The sequence below is a fragment of the Lepidochelys olivacea genome (genome assembly GCF_965140295.1).
Source record: "Lepidochelys olivacea isolate rLepOli2 genome assembly, chromosome: 5".
Taxonomy (NCBI): Eukaryota; Metazoa; Chordata; order Testudines; family Cheloniidae; genus Lepidochelys; species Lepidochelys olivacea.
In genome coordinates, this window is record NC_140415.1 from 57375252 (window position 1) to 57397170 (window position 21919).

The 21919-nt window shown below is 37.3% G+C and overlaps 1 protein-coding gene across 9 annotated transcripts in view; it reads right to left on the bottom strand.

Annotated features, from left to right (window-relative positions):
• Positions 1-453: 453 nt before the first annotated feature.
• Positions 454-21919, bottom strand: part of MEF2C (myocyte enhancer factor 2C) — a 139959-nt gene continuing 118493 nt past the window's right edge. For 4 of the 9 annotated variants that reach the window (XM_084629675.1, XM_084629676.1, XM_084629674.1 and 1 more), the window contains exons 7-12: positions 18786-18958; positions 17533-17556; positions 16518-16647; positions 15591-15726; positions 11262-11294; positions 454-5145 (exon numbers count right to left, since the gene is read on the bottom strand). In XM_084629675.1, the coding sequence (XP_084485801.1) occupies positions 4824-5145; positions 11262-11294; positions 15591-15726; positions 16518-16647; positions 17533-17556; positions 18786-18958 (818 nt within the window). In that variant the 3' untranslated portion in view covers positions 454-4823. The remainder of the gene's footprint in view (positions 5146-11261; positions 11295-15590; positions 15727-16517; positions 16648-17532; positions 17557-18785; positions 18959-21919) is intronic. The other 5 variants (XM_084629677.1, XM_084629680.1, XM_084629678.1 and 2 more) reach the window with 5 other exon arrangements.

Here is a 21919-nt window from a genome sequence, read left to right on the forward strand (position 1 = left end):
TAAATAGCACCAACTCCATGAGTGGTTCTATTGAAATCAAAAGGACCAATGCAGAGTAAGGAACTATACCCAGTGGGTGAAATCCAGGTCATGCTGACTTCAATGGCACAGGATTTCACCCCAAATGAGTACAGGTATCAGAGTCTGGTTTGTAAGCTCTCTCTGCTTCAGATTCCTGTCTGTAAAGGCGGGGATGATAATTTCCCTGCCTCACAGGGATGCTGTGAAGATAAATTCATTAACATTCGTGAGGCCCCAAGATACTGTGGTGAAGAGGCCCCTATAAGCATATACATTTGTAATTAACATTTTACCCCATTTAGGAATCAGATATAGAAAACACTGACAACAGTTGCAATTGTTTGTTGCAGTGTTATTTTTAAAAGTGCTACAATGGCATATAATTAAACAACAAAACATGTAATCAATAAAAAATGCACCACAGACACTGTATCACTAAGAAAGCCAGTAACTTTACTGATTTGTCTGCAAAATACAAATTATACCTTATTTCCAGCAGGAGAAACTTGTGAAATTTTCCCATTTTTGTTCACTACAGACAGCTGAATTAAGTCCCTTGAGATACACAGATGTGGTTTAACTTAGTTATAACATCTTGTCATCTAGTGGCGACAAAGTCCAGCTTATGCCGCTGTGAGCCTCTATTTTAATACTTGTTGCAAATGCTTGTATATGCCCCCCATTTACAAGCTTACTTTTTAATTACCATTGTTTAATGGAAACAACTCCCCAGAAAAAGAAGAAGAAGAAGCAGGAAACAAAAAGGATACAACAAACCATCTGAAGCAATCCAAGTATAATGCCTAAGGTAACTCAGGTTTTACATTATTTATTCCACAAAGGACACAGGTACTGCATTTTTTATTTGTCGTTGAACTGACCTCTTTGAATCAAACTGAGGTATGGATCAGTCTGAGGTATGAGCAGGGAAGGGAAAATGCAACACCTGATTACAAAAATAATCAAATGGAGAATTTTGAGCAGACGGTGTGGCTCAAAGCTTGGATTGCTCCACATCTTTGGTTAAAATATATTAACAAAAGCCTTTGATTACATCTACAGTCTGAAGCATTCTAACAGACACCAATGTTCCATCAGTCCTTCAAGAGCTCTGTAGTGGCAGGAAATTAATGCCATATAAGTGACGACATCACAGCAGATGGCATAAACAGGAACAGATGAAGTATGCCATGTTTAGGCAACAGCCTTTATTGAGGTTTCAAGTGGCTTTTAAAAAATTACAAAGCATTTACTTTCTAAGAGAAGAAGAGGAAAAAGAAAACAAAATAGCATTGGTACGTCTATAGTTAAAAGATGGGTATATAGGATAATACATACAATACAAAAGGATTGACATTCTTGAAAACAGTATATTGAGTTGTTTTATTCTTACTTTAGCTTTACCTGAAAAAGATCTGAGAACAACAAATATTTTTATATTATTCATTAAAAAACATTAAATTCCACTTTTGGGAAAAATATAAGCCATTTTGTTATAAAACACAACTTGTGAAAAACAGTGAAATGATAAAAGCTCCATTGTGAAAGGCAACAATGCATACAATATACAGATTGTGCAACTGTGTATATCATATCATTGTTGCCAGCAATTGGGCTAACTGAAAACACCTTTTTAGAGAAGGATTAGTTTAGATACAACAATATTTGAAGATGTACTAAATGCCACTTAAGGTATTTGAACTTGCAATTAAGAATGTTGCCTAAAACATTATATACCATGGATTAATGTAAAGTAAATGTTAATACTCTTTTAGGGCTCTGCCCCAAACTCCTTAAATACAAAGGAATCACACGATAAACCCAAATTACCTTTGCAAACACAATACATGGTAAGTTACAGATAAAGGAACAGGTAAAAGTAGACAGTTATAGTTTACAGAAAGTTACTTCACAATCAAAGTTGTGCTTCTTTTAATTAGATCAGTTTACAAATATGTATTATCCCCCACTATCTTGCCACTACACTTTCGTTGAGCTCAGTAGCAGGAACAAAAGGGACGACTGGCATCCGTATTCATGTGATTCGATTTGTGTTTGTTTGTATAAAACCATGGTTAGAATTACTAAAAATTGCCATGGCAATACCTTTCATGCTACTTTCTGCTAGTGACTTAAGGTAATGTATGTTATACCACTACTGTCTTAGAATCTCAAATTTCCTTTTTCTTGTGCTGCTGAGGCAAATTGTAAGATAAACTATTAATATGGCTATTCTTCATATTTCAATAGACTGACTCCCCTGCCCCCATTGACAAGTTACTACTAACAATACTGATAAACCTAAGTTTTTTTAAATGGCAAGGTACATTTGTGATATATTTGCATATTTTAGACACATTAAACTTTAAAAATCTCAGACTGAGAATATGAGAATAGATTCATTTTAAGGTGAGGAAATGTATTTTGAAAAAGAGTTTTGTGTTTTAAAAAACTGATTATGGGCACTAGTCTCACTTTTTGTTATGCACACATATCTTTACTCTGATCCCACAGATTGCTCTATGAGATAGGATGGATGCAACAGCAACATGTTGTTCTGCTTAGAGAGCATGCAAAATACGTAGCAATGCACTAGCCTTTGCATGACCAAGTGTGCACTTGTAGTCAGGTTGCATATAAAGGAAGAGCCCAAGTCATAATGCACAATGTACACTATACACCATTTGCTACCACAGAGAGGTAGACTTTACCAATGAGCGGTGCACAGCAACTGCATGTACAGATGGGAAATAGAGGGTATGTTTCCCGTAACATAACCTCTCCATGTTGATACTTAGACAGCTATTGCAGCTCGATTCCTTACTGTGTCAATGCATCTAAGTGGGAGACAGAATTACTCTTGAAAAGAAGAAACATTATCAGTTGTATGATGGCACTAAAATCTTAAAGGGGAATTGCGCAAAAAAAAAAAAGCCAACAAATCCCACCCAACATAAATGCTGAACTAAAAATCCTGTATTCCACCATTTTCCTGTAATAGTACATGAGGGACAAAGAGGTACTAAAATGAATGGGGTATTCTTTCTAAGTGATTTTAATTAAAGAAAAAAATATATGATAGTAGAAAATGGTGGATGCCCTATGCAAAACCTGTTTGGGTGAAATACACAGGAGACATTGTTCAACAACATTCCCTCTGTGCGACAATGTGTGAGAATTATGGTGACCTGTTGGCTAAGTATTGGTTGTACAAGATAAATCTGCTTTTGAATGCTTCTTTTATCGACCACCCAAATCTCTCTAAGATTGCTAAAACTCTATAACTTGTGTTTCTGTGCTAACTCCTCACTTTTGACTCCTTTCTCCACTACTTGTGGAGCTCTTCACCTGCACTCAGTTATCTGGCAGCCTAAAAAGATGAACATCCAATTCTAGCAGACAGAATATCAGCTTCATTTAATTTATGAGAAAGGGCCAAGTTATGCCACTTTGTCATTTAATTGTGGAAAACTACAAGATATGCAGGACATAAGTAATATCAGGGCCCTGAACTTGTTACAATGCACAAAACAGCATGAAAGAACTAATCAGTATATACAATGGATCTCAGTTCACCCAATGGTTTGTAAATGTTGTATTAAAATGATTTAGGGGTGTTACATCTTGGGTAAATTCTAACCTTTTACAGATTAGTTTTTTGACAGCTGACTTTGAATCTGTAAAATGTATGCAGAGTAAAAGAAAACCAAAAGAAAATAGTTACTTAAATGTGCAACTGCACAAATATAATCCCCCCACTATTAAGATAACAAAAACTTTTGCTATTACCATAATTATTATATATATTAGAAAGCTATACACAAGCATGTTAATTTCACAGATTTTTTTTAAAAGATTCTTAATATTTTATATAATTAGAAATACACATTTCAAAAACAAAACTTCTGCAAAGAGAAAACAGTTATCTTGGTTAGCAAAGCATGGAGTTCTTCATGGCTTAGGGTAGTGCTTTCTATACAAAAAGTCCTCTGTTTTCTTCAGGACTGTTTAAAATATTAGCGAAGCTATCAAGGAAAAAAACACACATTTTGGCTTAAGGAAACTACAAAAAGCCACAAATGCTTTGCAAACTTTGTCTTACTTTTTAATATGAAAATAAGCAAAATGTAATGTACATATTTTTCTATTTTTTATTTAATACGTAATGCAGACCCAGAATTTTAAAAATTAAATATGTTAGCCCTCAAACGAACATTTTTACAAGTATGGTCCTCTTTTACATGTCTTTGATCCTTTTAACTGAGTGCCATACTCCAATGATATGCCTGCATGTTTGTGAGCATTTTAGGTATGGTAGGTGACCCAGACTCTTTCTAACATTTATTCATGGCCACCCATTGCTGGGTCTGTCAAAACATCTGTACATTTTCTATATGTTGCATAACACCTGCTTTCTCTCTCAGTAAAGTCTGCCACTTTCTGGCAAATGTTTCCTTTTTTCTATTTACATGTAAATAACGTTGAACCTGCAACATGACACTATCTATTGTAACATACATTTTGCAAGGGAGCACAACAGTGAAAAGAAGTTAGCCTTAAAATCTATTTTGTACAAGTGTTCTGTTGTACAACTCAAGTGCTAAGCTTATCTCAGCATTTCTGTTTATCCTTATACTGTATCACTGAGGCAATTTAAAAGTACTTTTACAAAACAGAGTACCTGACTTTTTTTTTTTCCCACACACGGCACATATAATGCATATCGACCCCGCCCCCCCCACCCCCATTAAGGTATAGCACACACACACTGCAAGAAAAAAACCTAATAGGTAATAACGCTATCATGTTGCCCATCCTTCAGAGAGCCGCATGCGCTTGACAGAGGGGCTTTCCCTTTCGTCCGGCGAAGGTCTGGTGAGTCCAATGGGGGAGTGGAATTCGTTCCGATGATCCTCTCGGTCGCTTCCATCATATGAGCTGCTACAGCTGCTCAAGCTGTCAACAGGAGATCTCCCCGCCTCGTGGCGCGTGTGCTGTGGGTATCTCGAGGGGGTGGTGGTGCGGTCTCTAGGAGGAGAAACAGGTTCTGACTTGATGCTGAGGCTTTGAGTAGAAGGCAGGGAGAGATTTGTACTCTGAGATACATGAGGGCTAGTGCAAGCTCTGTGGGAGGAAAGGAAACCCAGTTACAGGCTGAGGAGGCACGGAGCCCCCAGAAACGTGCAAACACTTGCCCAAAACGTCTGTTTAAAGACTCCTATGGATAACTGTGCATGCCAGGAATGTGAGGAATATTCTCTAAGAAATACTAAGACCCAGTGAAAGGCAAGGGAGGCATCACAACAGACATGACCCTCTTGAATGGCTCTATGGTATACCCTATAAAGAAATTCTATATTTTTGTAAGTGCTATGATACATTTTGGATGCTGAGACGTTGCACTATTGAAGCCACTAGAGTTTTCTTTATAACTGATGAATATTAGAACATAAGGATGGCATTACTGGGTCACACCAATGGTCCACTAGCCAAGTGTCCTGTCTTATGGCAGTGGCCAGTGCCAGACGCTTCAGAGGGAATTAACAGAACAGGGCAATTATCGAGTGATCCATCTCGTCATCCAGTCCCAGTGTCTGGCAGACAAAGGTTTAGGGATACCCAGAGCATGGGGTTGCATCTCTGCCCATCTTGGCTAATCACCATTGATGGACCTATCCTCCATGGATTTAGCTAATTCTTTTTTGAACCCAATTATATTCTGGCCTTCACAACATCCCGTTAACAAGTTCCACAGATTCACTGTGCATTGTGTGAAGAAGTAGTTCTTTATGTTTGTTTTAAACCTGTTGCCTATTAATTTCATTGGATGTTCCCTAGTTCTTGTTATATGAAGGGGTAAATAACACTTTCCCCTTCACTTTCTCCACACCAGTCAGGATTTTATAGATGTCCATCATGTCCCCCCTTAGTCGTCTCTCTTCTAAGATGCACAGTCCCAGTTTTTTTAATCTCTTCTCAGGTGGAAGCTAATTTTTGGTGCTCATCTCTGTACTTTTCCCAGTGATAATACATCTTTTTTGAGATGGGTCGACCAGAACTGCATGCAGTATTGAAGGTGTGGGAATGAAATGGATTTATATAGAGGCATTACAATATTTTCTGTCTTATTATCTATCCCTGTCTTAATGGTTCCTATTCGGTTCGCTTTTAGGACTGCTGCTGCACATGGAGCAGACGTTTTCAGAGAGCTCTCCATGATGACTCCAAGATCTCTTTCTGAGTGCTAACAGCTAATTCCAACGCCATCATTTTGCATGTATAGTTAGGATTATGTTTTCCAACGTGCATTTCTTTTGCATTCATCAACACTGAATTTCATCTGCCATTTTGTTGCCCACTCACTGTTTTGTGTGATCTCTTTGTAACTCTTCGCAGTCAGCTTTGGACTTAACTGTCTTGAGTAGTTTTGTATCATCTGCAAATTTTGCCACCTCACCGTACACCCCTTTTCCTATTAAGGAATATGTTGAACAGCACTGGACTCAGTACGGATCCTGGGGGGACCCCACTATTTACCTCTCTCCACTGTGAAAACTGACCAGTTATTCCTACCATTTGTTTCCTGTCTTAATCAGTTACTGATCCATATGCATCTGTGTATGCATGAACAAGTGGTGACAGGGGAAGCAAGGAGTTTCTGTTGAGATCAATCAGATTAGATCAGATGCACAGAAGCACTGTTTCAGAGTAGCAGCCATGTTAGTCTGTATCTGCAAAAAGAACTGGAGTACTTGTGGCACCTTAGAGACTAACAAATTTATTTGAGCATAAGCTTTCATGAGCTACAGCCCACTTCATCGGATGCATGTAGTGGAAAATACAGTGGGGAGATTCTATATACATAGAGAACATGAAACAATGGGTGTTACCATACACACTGTAACGAGAGTGATCAGGTAAGGTGAGCTATTACCAGCAGGAGAGAAAAAAAACCTTTTGTAGTGACAATCAAGGTCGGCCATTTCCAGCAGTTGACAAGAACATGTGAGGAACAGTGGGGGGCAGGAAATAAACATGGGAAATAGTTTTACTTTGTGTAATGACACATCCACTCCCAGTCTTTATTCAAGCCTAATGTAATGGTGTCCGGTTTGCAAATTAATTCCAATTCAGCGGTCTCTCATTGGAGTCTGTTTTTGAAGTTTTTTTGTTGAAGAATTGCAACTTTTAGGTCTGTAATCGAGCGACCAGATGATGGTCCTGTGATGGGCCTAATCACATCAGGCCCAACAAAGAAAATAACAGAACTAGCCGTCACCTTCAGCTCCCAACTAAAACCCGTCCAGCGCATCATCAAGGATCTACAACCTATCCTGAAGGACGACCCATCACTCTCACAGATCTTGGGAGACAGGCCAGTCCTTGCTTACAGACAGCCCCCCAACCTGAAGCAAATACTCACCAGCAACCACACACCACTAACCCAGGAACCTATCCTTGCAACAAAGCCCATTGCCAACTGTGTCCACATATCCATTCAGGGGACACCATCATAGGGCCTAATCACATCAGCCACACTATCAGAGGCTCGTTCACCTGCACATCTACCAATGTGATATATGCCATCATGTGCCAGCAATGCCCCTCTGCCATGTACATTGGCCAAACCGGACAGTCTCTACGTAAAAGAATAAATGGACACAAATCAGACGTCAAGAATTATAACATTCAAAAACCAGTCGGAGAACACTTCAATCTCTCTGGTCACTCGATTACAGACCTAAAAGTTGCAATTCTTCAACAAAAAAAAACAAAAAAATTCTTCAAAAACAGACTCCAACGAGAGACCGCTGAATTGGAATTAATTTGCAAACTGGACACCATTACATTAAGCTTGAATAAAGACTGGGAGTGGATGTGTCATTACACAAAGTAAAACTATTTCCCATGTTTATTTCTTGCCCCCCACTGTTCCTCACACGTTCTTGTCAACTGCTGGAAATGGCCCACCTTGATTATCACCACAAAAGGTTTTTTTTCTCTCTTGCTGGTAATAGCTCACCTTACCTGATCACTCTCGTTACAGTGTGTATGGTAACACCCATGTTCTCTGTGTATATAGAATCTCCCCACTGTATTTTCCACTGCATGCATCCGATGAAGTGGGCTGTAGTTCACGAAAGTTTATGCTCAAATAAATTTGTTAGTCTCTAAGGTGCCACAAGTACTCCTTTTCTTTTAGAAGTATTGTTACCATCAGTCACACTGATGAGTAGCAATGTACAAGATAATGCAGACTGTGTAAGTTTTTGAACTTCAAAAATGAAAAGACTTCAAATTAGCTGAACCTTGAAAGGGATTAATATTGAAAAAATATCCTAGGCAGATTAGGATTTGACATATTAATCTATGCTACAGATTTAAGAATCCTAAATTCAAAATATTATTTGTGTCTTTTAATCAATAAGATACCAGAGACTTTTAGTTGAAATGTAATTGAAGATGTCAGGGGAATATATTGCTTTGCATGTGGGCACACCCAACTCAAACAAAGAGTGTTATAAATACCAACAAAAGCTATAGTTCTCACTATGCTATTGTTAAAAAAGGAAAGAAAGAAAATATGCTAAATGCTTATTCTAACTTGATTTTTTGTTTGCATATTTGTGTGCACAGGTTAGAGGCAGTGGGAAGCTGTAATGTGTGGGAGCGAGAGAAATAGGAAAAATGTTCATTATTCTAAAATAAGGGAGGAATGATACCACTTGCCTTTGAAGAATGTTTTGTACAAAAGCACCACCTACTGGCCAAAACTGAATTTCCTTTTTTTATTATACATATCTCAAACGTATCTTTCTTATTGTTATTATATTCTGAGGCATGGTTCCAGTTTAGAACCACGAATCAGGCTGAAGTTAGAGTCCCCAACAGATAATTTCATGGGTTTTAAGAGTGAGGGAATATTTGGAGGGATTTTACTTATGCAACATCTACTGTAACTCCAGTGACAGGCAAAACAGTATTCTGTCTCATTTTGGCAGATTTATACTTGAAACGATTTGGCTTCTCTCCTGAAATTATATCAAATGCTTTTATCACTAATTGTCACAATGTTTAATAATGGATGGCTATTGTTAGACAACAAAGACAGAACAAAGTGCTCCAACAACGATTACTTTAATCTATCCTGCATTCATTTAAAACAGTTTGTCAAAAATTGCTAAGCATACCCTGTACCCTCCCCCAAGCATATTGCAGGGCTCATTGATGCAAATGTTTTTAGAAGTGCAGTGAGGTGTACAATTCCTTCCCTCATGCACTCCCAAATACATTCTGAAGGCAAAGGGGGTGCTCTCTGTTGCATTTTGGAAGTATGTTTTAAATGTGTGGAGAAAACGGTTTGTTAATTTCAGATGTGGTCATTTCTACTTACTCAGTGAAATATTCTACTTTTGCCAAGACCTTCACAAAAAAAAAAACCCGTCAAGAAATAAAAATATACTCCTGATTTTTTTCATTTTCCTATGGATTTAATCTTGTATCCCCTTAGGAGAGGTTCGGGCTGTGCCTGGGATTGTAGGCTGGCAGTTCAATAAATATTTTAGACTAGGGGTGGCTGTGGATACAAAACTTGGCTCTGAATCTGAAATTCCTCAACATATGGGGTGTTAGGACCTGGAGATTTGGTTTGGGACTGCCTGTGATAGAGACCCTTGATATATTGCTCTCTAGAGATTGGGACTCTTTTAAAACACAGGAATATACTTCTTCAATCCAGGGTAAAGGCAAGTATATCAGTGAAATTTTCTCACATGATTAGATGAAACACACTGATCTGTATCTCTTTACATACATTGCACTATATTATATATTACAGTCTCCATAGGCAGCAAGTTTCGGAAAGACAGGTAGGATGAGGGCAACTCTTGAGAAATACAGCTGGCAGTATTGCCATCTAATGTGTGTTACTCTTGGTACAGAGGTTCAGGAACCAGTGTGAAAACGTGCCTCTTTAGTCTTCATTAGCCAAAATGTTGTGAGTCATAAGCGGATGTGATTCATTAGAAGTGAGGATAGCCCTCTATGCATGGGTCTACATAGCAAGTGTGAGTAAGACTTAGAATGCAAGGTGGGAGACTGCAACTATATGAAGGACTGATCTGATTTCTTCATTAGAAAAGGGTAGGACACAGGTGCTTTTCACTATTAAATCCAAATTCTGCATGGGGTAAATACCTGGTTTTGCCTTTACATGTTAATGAAGCGAATATCAATGTCTATTTTACACAAATGTTTAGTTTACCATCATATAAAATGCATTATACAGACCCAGGCTAATATTATCTTTGCCTTTTGAACAACACAGCAACCTCCCTGAAACATAAATGGGGTTTAATGTAGAAAATCCAAAGGGCAAAAGAAAATGATTTAATTTTAAAGAATTCTATACAATTACTAAACATCAATTATTCATCAGATAACACCAGCAAATTGGTTAAAACTATAGTGAAGAGCCAAATTATCAGGCACACAGATAAACATAGTATGTTGCCAAAGAGTCAATAAGGCTTTTGTAAAGGGAAATCATGCCTCACCAATCTATTAGAATTCTTTGAGGGTGTCAACAAACATGTGGACAAGGGTGAGTCAATCAATATAGGGTACTTGGACTTTCAGAAAACCTTTGACAAGGTCCCTCACCAATGGCTTGTAAGCAATCATGGGATAAGAGCGAAGGTCCTCTCATGGATTAGTAACTGGTTAAAATATACGAAATAAAGGGTAGGAATAAGTGGTCAGTTTTCACAGTGGAGAGAGATAAATAGCGAGGTCCCCCAAGGATCTGTATTGGAACCTGTGCTTGTCAACATATTCATAAATGATCTAGGAAAAGGAGTAAACAGTGAGGTGGCAAAGTTTGCAGACAATACAAAACTACTCATGATAGTTAAGTTCAAAGCTGACTGCAAAGCATTACAAAGGGATCTCACAAAACTGGGTGACTGGTGAAAACAATTGCAGATGAATTTCTGTGTTGATAAATGCAAAGTAATGCACACTGAAAAACAGAATTCCAACTATACACACAAAATGATAGGGTTTTAGTTAGCTGTTATCACTCAAGACAAAGATCTTGGAGACATTGTGGATAGTTCTCTGAAAACAGCTGCTCAATGTCTAGTGGCAGTCAGAAAAAGCTAACAGAATGTTAGAAACCATTACGAAAGGGGCAGATAATAAGGCAGAAAATATAATGCCACTATATAAATTCATAGTACCTTGAATACTGCATGCAGTTCTGGTCGACCCATCTAAAAAAGACATATGAAAATTGTCAAAAGTACAGAGAAGGGTAACAAAAATGAGTGGAACAGCTTCCATATGAGGAGAGATTAAAAAGACGGGGACGGTTCAGTTTGGAAAAGAGACTAAGGGAGCGTATGACAGAGTCTATAAAATTGTGATGGCCGTGGAGAAAGTGAAAAAGGAAGGTGTTGTTCACCCCCTCACATAACACAAGATCCAGGGGTTGCCCAATAAAAATTAATAGGCAGCAGGTTTAAAACAAACACAAAGAAGTACTTCTTCACACAACATGCAGTCAACCCGTGGAACTCATTGACAGGGAATGCTGTGAAGCCTAAAGTCTAACTGGGTTCAAAAAGAATTAGCTAAGTTTACTGAGGATAGATCCATCACAGGTTATTGGCGAAGATGGTCAAGGATGCAGCCCCATGCATTGGATGTCCCTAAACTCTGACTTCCAGAAGCTGGGACTGGATGAGAGGGGATGGATCACTTGATAATTGTCCTGTTCATTCCCTCTGGAGCATCTGGCACTGGCTGCTGTCAGAGGACAGGATATGGGATAGGATGGACCATTGGTTTGACTCAGTATGACTGTTCTTATGTTCTTATAATCCACTCACACTGACATTAATGTGGTCATCTTTTTCATACATTGCACAGAAAACATTTAATAATAAAGGAAATATCAAATATTAAACTCAATTCACATTCAAATCAATGTGAGTGGCACACAGAGATTATTCAATGTACATCAGCTGGGGCAAATATGATTCCCCCTTTGGGTATGGAAGGTTCATTAGGAAGTAGAGTTAGCATGGCTCTTCTGTGCAGGGGTTAGGAAATGTCAGGATGCAAGGAATCTGCAAAGGGAGCTTTGACCTTGTATGCCAGTGAGGTATATTCTGTATGGGTCTCCATCAGTTCTAACCTCCAGTTGGAATTTGAGTCAGGGTGGGAAGAGGCCTGGGGTATTACTGGTGAATCTATGACCACATGGCCCTTGACAACACAGATTTTCATGGAGAGGGAAAGATGACAATATATAGGGAGGGGAGAGCATCCCATATAACCTTTTCTTTTCTCTCATGCCCCGCCCCCCAGGGCTTTTTCTCTGATTTTGCTTTCCTTCTTGCCACAGAATACCTTTATTTGTACATGTGTGTGAGTGAGGGTACCTAGGGCTCAGCACTGGATATTAACCAAGACCTTGAGAATTTACAGTTATAACTACTAACTATTTGGTCTGTTAGTCAAGAATCCTGGAGCAAACTTATGAATCTGAGCCAATCCTTTATTCCATAGAGTTGAGAAAGGTTTGGAGACGCTTCCATCGTTATATAAATAAGCGTCTATATAAAAAATTCTTTTGAATAAATATTGTGGTTGAGTATTTAAGTCTGCATTTTTATTTATGAAACCCATTCTTTTGCTCGTAGCTAAGACTCAAAGCAGAAAATGTGCTGTCTTAGATTGATAATTATGGACAAGGAAGAATGTATGCTATGTAGGGGAGTCATGTGGCTCAAGAAATTGGCAACTGGACACAGAACCTTTCACTTGTAGGTTAGAGCTCAAACCCACTTCAGGTCAGTAGTGACCAACAACTCGTGGCTTTTGTTGATCAACCTAAAATAGGTAGTTCTTAGAGGAGAGGTGTCAAAAACAGGAACACCTTTTCATGAAAAACTGACCCTTTTTAGTAAGAAAAATTTCAAATGTAATTTTTTTTGATCAGCTATAGAGTTGGTAAAAAAAAAAAAAGGCCAAAAACTGAACAGACATGGGGTCTGTACTACTGTGATGTCCTTTGAAATTATCCCTCCCACACTGCTCAGAAACATGGACACTAGTATTGTTGCCAGGCAGTGACTGGACCAAGATGAAGAGCAGTGGTTCTTCTGCACTCGTCTGAGAGCCTTTTCAGACACTGCTGCCAAAACAGCCGCCGCTGGGGAGCACAGATTCATGGGTGCCCAGGCCACCTGGGGCAAGTTGTAATAGTACCTGTGCCATGTGGAGTGGAACATGCGCTGCTTTGTATTGCTGTAGGCACTGGTGACAGACCCCCTGGAGAATCTGCATGCCTCCCCTATTAACTGCCCTGTCTGAGGTACATCATAGGTCTTTCCCAAAGCTTGTTTAATAGAAAACACACATTCATTGTTCTCTTAAGTCCCTCCAAATGAACGTATTAGTTCTGAACATATTAACCTATTTTCCCTACCTTTGCATCCCCTGGGACTCACCTCCCTCAGCTAGTATAATATAGGAATTTGGAGGCAGGTCAACCCCATTTTCAGTCTGTTTGCTCAAATTTCTGAGAATGGCTGAGGGGTTTGGGTACCTAGAGTTCTTACAGAGAGTGGGGCATTTCTTCATATTTTTGAAGTTCGTTAGCTGATTCTTCTGCTCATGTGGGCTGGGTTTGTTCTTATAAATTTGTGTTTGAACTGTGCATTTTAAAGGAATTGTTAAATCACCCAGAGCTTAGGATAGGTGCTTTTGTATATAAATCTCAATGCACAAAATAAAACAAAGAAATCATGCTTATTTTCTGCATAAGTGGAAGACTCCTCTGGGGCTGTCAGTGAAACAGTTTTCATAGTACTAACTTCACTTGAAAATTATTGAAAAAATAATTTTAAACCCACAGCCCAAAACATGTTCCACTGGGCACAGCCATTAATTTTTAACTTTTTTTGTGATATGAATTAGAAACATATGATGATGTGTGACATATTTAAAAAGGCATGCTGTTTGTTTAGGATTTAATTTATACTTTGTTTGGTTAACCAAATAGTCTTATTATGGTAAACCAATGAAAACAATCAACTTTACAGTACATTATACGGTGATAGCTAACATGTGAGTTTTCAGTTTCTTTAGGATTTTATATCCCTAGATGTACAGTTAACGTGTTTGCCCCAAAACAGTACATGCCTCAAAAAGAAAAGCAATAAGGAAGGAATAATGAAGACGTATTAAGACTATTTTTTCTAAATCAGCACATTTTTGGTTGTATGTGTTTATGCAGTTAATATCTGTAACTATGTAACTCTTTTTTTTATAGAAGAGGTATTCAAAAAGTATATGTTTCTTCTAAACCTTTGTTTAGTTATTCCTCTAAAAACCCAAGCCAATGGCGCACAAGAGGTCAGATAATTTACAAAGAGAATTTTGAAGTTTAAACCACATTTACAACATTAAATACTTTCAGATTATGGCAGCAGTCTGGCAAAAAAATTAAAGCTTATGTGTAACATTTGTCTTTTTTGAAAAAGGTTGATTTAATACTTTCAAATGCTAGTGAACTAAAACTTTACTAGTTGATATATTCAGTCACTTTTAATTTGTACTTTTCTCAATGAACAACTTTCAATTCAAGCATGTCTGGCCATATCTTTAGCTATAATGTTTGCAGTGCCAGCATACACCTAGGACTTGGCTCACTAGGATTTGTAGGAGTTCAGCATCTCTGAAAATCAGGCCCTTAAAGTTTATTTCAATTAGCCAATAGTTTTGTTTGTTTGTTAAATGAATTAGGTTGTTTTTCTCTTGTGAATTTCATATTTTTAAAATATTTAAACCATATAGGACTGTTTTATTGTAGACTTCACATCTACTGGAGAAATATCTTGAAAGTGCCACTAGAGGGCACGAATACATATTCTCTTAGATACAGGCAAACCAAAATTAGGTTTATCTGCTGTCAGATTCTTAGTCACAATTATGTTATACTTCTATAAAGCAGTTTCAAATAAAAGAAACTTGCAAGTCACAGCTGAGCAGATGGAAGTATGTGATTATCAAGCAAGGTTATGGATTCATCTAGGTTAAATCATTATGCTATTCTTATTTATCAGTGATTTAAAAATATGTAAAATTTGCAAATTTTATTTTAAAAGTGTGCACTGAACTACATGGAATCAAAAAGCTTAAGGGAAACAAAAAGCAAAAGAAGCACAATGATGAGTGTACTGTTTTGTTCTTCTGTGTTGGAAACAAAATATCACTTAGACAAATAAAGGATTAGATAAACAACAGTACGCTTTCCTACAACACTGAGAAAGAGCAAGGAAACAGAAGACTGTAGTTTAGCTACCTGCCAAGCTTCTGATGTGATATCAATTTTCCAGTTTTGACTTTTGAAAGTGGAGCTGTTACACATAGTAGACTTTTGTTGATATGTTATCTCATTTATGATTTGGGATTAATTGGGTTACGGAAGCCATTGTTTCTCATGCAAACCAGTGATAAGTAACATACAATGATAGGATAATCTAAGGAATATTACTTACCCCAATTGACTGAGGGCAGATGGTGGCATGTTATGTAGGTGCTGCTGTTGCCAGCCAGTTACTGAACCAAGATGAAGCGCACTGGCTGTATTAAACCCAGAGAGAGATGATAAGTCTGCACTACTCAGTGAGTATTCTAGATATGAAAACAGAACAGACAATAGCTAAATTAAGTGGAAAATAATTAAACAATAAGAAGAACCGTAATTTAAATTTTCATTCATAATGTAATAAGCTTTTTTATCTTCAATATGCCAGTGGTATTAAATTGCACTAACAAAACTGGAGCTTTTCTTAAGTCAACTAATCAGTTTGGGAACAAATAATGCACTAAAAACATCCTCTAATGTATGGAGGCATTTCTGGACATAAAGATCCAGAAATGTTCTTGAACCAAACAGTCATCATTGCCATGCATAAATAGTCATAGATTCATAGTCTTTAAGGCCAGAAGAGAGCATTAGATCATCTAGTCTGTACAGTGCAAGCCACAGAATTTCTCCGTTACCTCTGTATTGAGCTCAAGAGCTTGTGTTTGACTACAGTGTGTCTTCCAGAAAGGCATACAGTCTATATATCCATCTAATCGATGCAGTACTAGTGTGATGTGATTTTCTGTGATGTTTAGCTGTGTGAACCAAAGAAGTGCCCCTTTTAAGCTACACTGTTTAGCAAAAGTCTTTGGGAGAAGGCTTTATAGAGCAGTTTTCCATTATAACAATGCAGTCACTTCTTGAATCCCTGTATGTCTCAAGTCATTTATAGACTCAGAGTAAGCTAATAAGGCTTTCAATCACTTAAAGTAATACAGAATACAAATTCCTCTCTTTGGTCCAACATACATAAAGGAATTTAATTACTATTGACCCACTGCATAGGTCAGTATCTTGCTCTCCCCTACTATTCACATCTTACATTGATACTTACCGGTACCATATGTTGTTGAAATGGCTGATGGGTATCCTCCCATCCCTTGCCCTGGCAAAGTAGGAGTTGCTACGGAAACCACTGGGGTAGCCAATGACTGAGCAGACTGGGAGTTATTTATCCTCTGATTCTTTTAAAGTAAGTAAAATAAACAAATTATTGACAGGTTTAAATCAATTAAATGTATTGGATTTCAGGGTACGTTTTGTGCATGAGATACAACTTAATACAGATTTCATGAAATTAATCATTTAACATGTGGCTTTTATGAACTCTGCCAACCCTATCATTTACAATCCTTCAAGAGATTAGTTGTCACCATAGTAACCCATTACATCAGTATCTCCTAGGAAACCAAACTTGTGACAAGTAAGATTGCTTTATTGTGGGTAGAAAAGAGACCATGTGAAAAACTGATGAAATATGTAAACTCAACTTCCATTGTTTTGCTTTTCATTCAAATGCAAAAATTTTATTAAAATCAGCAATAATGGATTTTATGTTTAATTCAGTAAGCAATATTGCGGCAATGCTGCATAATAAACTCTCTCCAGCAGATGGTGCTCTGGCTACTTCATTCTTTCTCACAGTAAAACAAACTTCAGAAATACTATCTAGCAAAGCAGTTATACATTTGTCTTTAATTCTTTGGCACTGGATATTTCAATGCATAAATTGCACCAAGGAATTCAAATTCTAGGAGCAAAAGGATAAAATGTCCAGAGAACCACTTAAAAAAATCCTAATAAGGTATGCTACTTGCAAAAAAAGTTGTCTACTTTTTAGCATGCTAGCAAAATACGAATAGTGGCTAAACGTCCTTCTCAACGGCTTTTTTTTTTTTTAACATGAAGAGGTTGAAGAATATAGGTAACAATTTCATTCACCTATTCGTTATATACGAAATCAATAATACTGGGAATGCTTAATTTTATTTCAACCACTAAGTCCATATAAAAAGCAGACAAAACAATTGGTTTTTTTTATTATTATGCTGAGCATCACTACCACTTACCAAAAGCAGATCAACATCCTCAGACTGAGAGCACAGAAAAGGAGTGTTAATAATTAGTAAACATAAATATTTATCAGCAGACAGCTTTCAAGCACAATGAATAGCTTCATCTGATAGGCATAACAGGTTAAGTAATTTTTGAATACTGTCTACAAAAATAACATTTCATAAAGCCATTTTTTGTCCTCCTAACGAGATATTTGTCTCAATTGTGAAGACAATCTATCCAGTTTTCAGCACAGGTCTTTGTCTCACTATTCATTATTTCTCTCCAGCCCCAGTGGCTGCAAAGATTGTATAGTAGCACCTTGTGTCAGAGACCTGACCAGTCAAAGAATCCCTTGGAAAGTATCAGTTTTAAGATCCTTGGAATAAATCATTTGATGGAGACAGCTTGTCACAGCCTTGGTCTACTTGAGTGTAGCTCCATAGGAGACTGTATTTATTACTCCTCATCTTTTAAGTAGAGAGCGTCACATTTCTGGGGTTTTAGTTTGATATTCAAAGTTAATATATAATGCATCAGGCTAAAGTAGCCAACTTGCAAGTTGTTTTAATAGCTTGTCTGTTACATAATGGCAAAATATGTTTACAGCACTATCAGGATCCTTTTTTAATCATCTTCACTTTTAATGTTACATTGCTCATGAAAGATTTTGTAGGGAATAGAAAGACACTAACATGAAACACTTGATGACTCAACCTTATATCATAGTCCTCTGCTTCAGCTTTGTTAACACAGACAGGAGATGCATAGCTCCCAGGTTAGATGCTTTCACTTTTTCTTACTACATCTAAGGAATAATTACTGCTTCTCATCATTATAAAATGTGACCCTTATTTCCAGCATGACAGATTTCCAACTCATTTGTTTCTGGTTATTCTGTCATTTGCTGAAGCTCTCGTTGTACGGAAGCTAAACCAAAGTTGTTAATTGCAGACCATGTATAGGACTAAGTTCAATCTTGTAACAAATCTAGGAAAGGATTCTCCAGTCACTAGGAAGGAGTGCCAGGAAGTTGAGAGTGTGCAGAAAACATTTACCATTTTTCTAACTGAATAGAAAAGAGGAGGAAGTAAAAATGACTTCATAAAAAAATATAAATAGACATGGAACCAGTCTACAGCCAGAGTGGACTGGACAATGTCAGAATATAGGGCCTGATCCAAAGCCCATGGAAGTGAATAGGAGTCTATACAGAGAAACAGCCATAGTTTGAAGGGAAAGAAGAAATGCCTAAGGAATGCATTACCACTGATGGCATTGTATTTTTGCTGCCTGGTGGAATAAGCACTCGGAGATCTGGTTTACGGTTGTTCATTCCCAAATTCATTGGGGGCGGAGATTTTGCTTGCATATTCTTGTTCAAGTTGCCAGGTGAGACCAGCAGACCTGGTGAATTTCGGGGGTTGCCATACCCATTCCCTGTTTTTTTGGAAAAACAGAACAAAATGTTAAGAACAGGAGCATGGATTCAAACACATTTCCTAAGGTTGTACATGAAAATTAAAGCTTGATATTAGCAAAACCAGCATATAAACTCACAAAGCTTACTGTGGGTGCAGTGCAAGTGCCCATGTGTGAAAATATAACCCATCTGGTATTTGGAACAATTGGTTTTGAGACACTTTCCCTCATGGCAGTTGACCTTTCAATGATGCAGTGAAGTAAAATGTGATTATCTGACACTACTGATACACTGTAGAGTATTGTGCACTCAGACCAGCCAAAACCTAACTTTTGTTACAAAGAAGAGTCAGGAAAAGTCAGACAATCTTACAGCTGAAAAAAATGGAGAAAACTGTACTGTGCTTTCATGGACAAATACAAGAGGATTTTGACTTGGCTGACTCACTCCTTTCCAGTTCATGGTTTTGTTTTGTTTTTAGACAAAGAACAAGTATAGCAAGGCTATAATTTCCAGAAAAAGCCGGGGGAGGAATAGGAAGACTCTGAAATGCTTTTCTACTCTCTTCCCCTGACTTTTAGGACCTGATCTTGTCAACAATAAATTCAATGGGAGAAGGAGCATGTCCTTATTTGGAAAATGCCCCTGATATCTTTCCTCCTGCCTTCCGCAAATCCTTGAAACAATCCTGACAGGCAAATGCTTCGAATTGTGCTAATTTGGAAGCAGTTTCTCATCTATAACTGAAATAACACTAGTGTTTGAATAGCAATGAAATTAATGTCTTCCCAGCCCATGAAAAACAAGACCTTTCCCCTCTCACCCATGAAACCCCCTCACTCTTCCCATACCCGCAGAGAAAGCCTGGGAAAAGAGATGGCTTTGTAATATGCTCTCCATATTCTGGCTCTGTGGGACCAAGGGAGGTAGAGACAATGTACAACCCGACTGAATAATATTAAATCTTTAATACAGACAGAGAGGGAACTCTCACATTTGAATATCAAGAAAACAAATATTAATCAAAATATTCCGTTCTGGGCTCATGTTTAGTTCACAATTAGCAGACTGAGATATGCATTCAAAAAAATAACAAGGGAATATGGGCTTGTAAGCAAGGCACTGACCTAGAAATTGGAAAACTTGGGTTCTGTTCTTAGTACTGACACCAACTTCCTGTGTGATCATGGACAAGTAATCTAATTGCTATGGGCCTCAGTTTCTCCATCTTTAAAATGGGGATGATTGCCGTACCTCGCACAGGTGTGTTTGAGGCTAAATTTGTAGGGTGTACCACAGGAATACCAATAAATAAAAGAATGCATCCTCTTGGTGTAATGTAGCTTGTTGATTTGTGTAATTAAAGTGTGTCTGAGAACTAAGAATATTAAATCATAATATTAATCTGCAAACACATAAGGCTAAATGTATTCATTAGATCAAGTATGATGCTCTTCTGGAAACTTGATGGAAAAAATTAAGATAAAGACTTTAAAGGATCAGAATGACTTTGGATATATTTAACATTTTAAAAAGTCCTGTTCAAAGTTAAGTTGGCTGTTTCTTTTCTCAACAGCATCCTACAGGTAGCAAGATAAAATATGTATTAATTAAAAAGTGGATTTTACGCTGATCAAAACTGAAGTAACAGAGCACTTGCAAGAATTTTTCATTTAGTATCATACAGGTTTTTTTTAATGAACAATTATTTTGAATGTGTATTTGCTACATTTTTAGCCTTAATTAATGCTATGGGTTATTAGAGCGATGGTGATTGAAAGAAGGACATTTTAAGGATGGTATTTTTCTAGAAGCTATGCAGTGCTTTTTTCTTAAGATGAAGTTCAGTTTGACAAACACAACATATGCTTTACTCATGTGAGATCTGGTTTAAACAAACAATCAAATGGAAAATTAGCTTGGTAATTGCAAAAAAAAGCAGCAGCAGCAGCATTAAAAAAACTGTTCAGAAGTGTGGTGAAGTGATCTACAGAAGAAGCTGAAGCGTAGGCAAGGTTTTCTCTGATACTGGTTTTCATATAGGAGCTATTTTGTTAAAAGGAAGTAAAACCGCCTTGTGAAATGTGTTGTAATATGATATGACAAGCATTTGTTCCATGTGTGAAAATGAAGCTGTTTCATAAAAACTGTATGCTTGTTTTTTTTTTTAAAAAATTTTATAATAAACTTTTTGAGATAATCCAGCAAAGGCCATGTACCATAGTGGATTTTTTTCTGCTTCTGATTTTTGGAGAAAAGAAATGTTTAAAATAAAAACAGTACAATATTCCACAAAAGATTTTTATCAACCCAATGAAAGAATTTAATTTATTTAATGAAAAGAATTTAATATCAGGAATATCTTTCCATCATTTAGAAATTATGCTATTCAAAAACATCAGGTTTTTTATATGTATTTACCTACTGATATAAAATATTTTGAACAGTGATGACATTTCTTAGGTTTATATTTTTAGAACATCAAATTATTTTTAAGAACTACTGCAATCTTCTCTTTACCAGTAGATTTCTGCTGTTCTTGGCATATTATGCCAGCTAGCATTTTGGAGCCATATAATGACCATTTCTCTTTCCAGCCACCAAATTGTTTTTCTTTTGGCATAATGTGGAATCAGGAATTTAAGACTGTGGACTCTAAACCAATGATATTGGAACCCATCATTTGAAAATCAATGATGAATACGTGCATGCGGTTTACAGAAGAAGAAGAGCCTGCATTTAAACCAGCTCTCTAAACCGCATCCTCCTTCTTACTCACAAAGCTGTGGCCTGCTCTGAGGCAGCTGTCCTACCTTCAGATAAATCCACCAAAGAGAATGGTCTAATTTACATTCAGAGGCAAAAAAAACTGTAGAAGCCTTCTAATATACAGATTAAACCTTTCTTCATCCTATACTTTAAAATTACACGCCGCCTGGAGAATTATCAATTTAGATGTGACTGTATGCAGAACATCA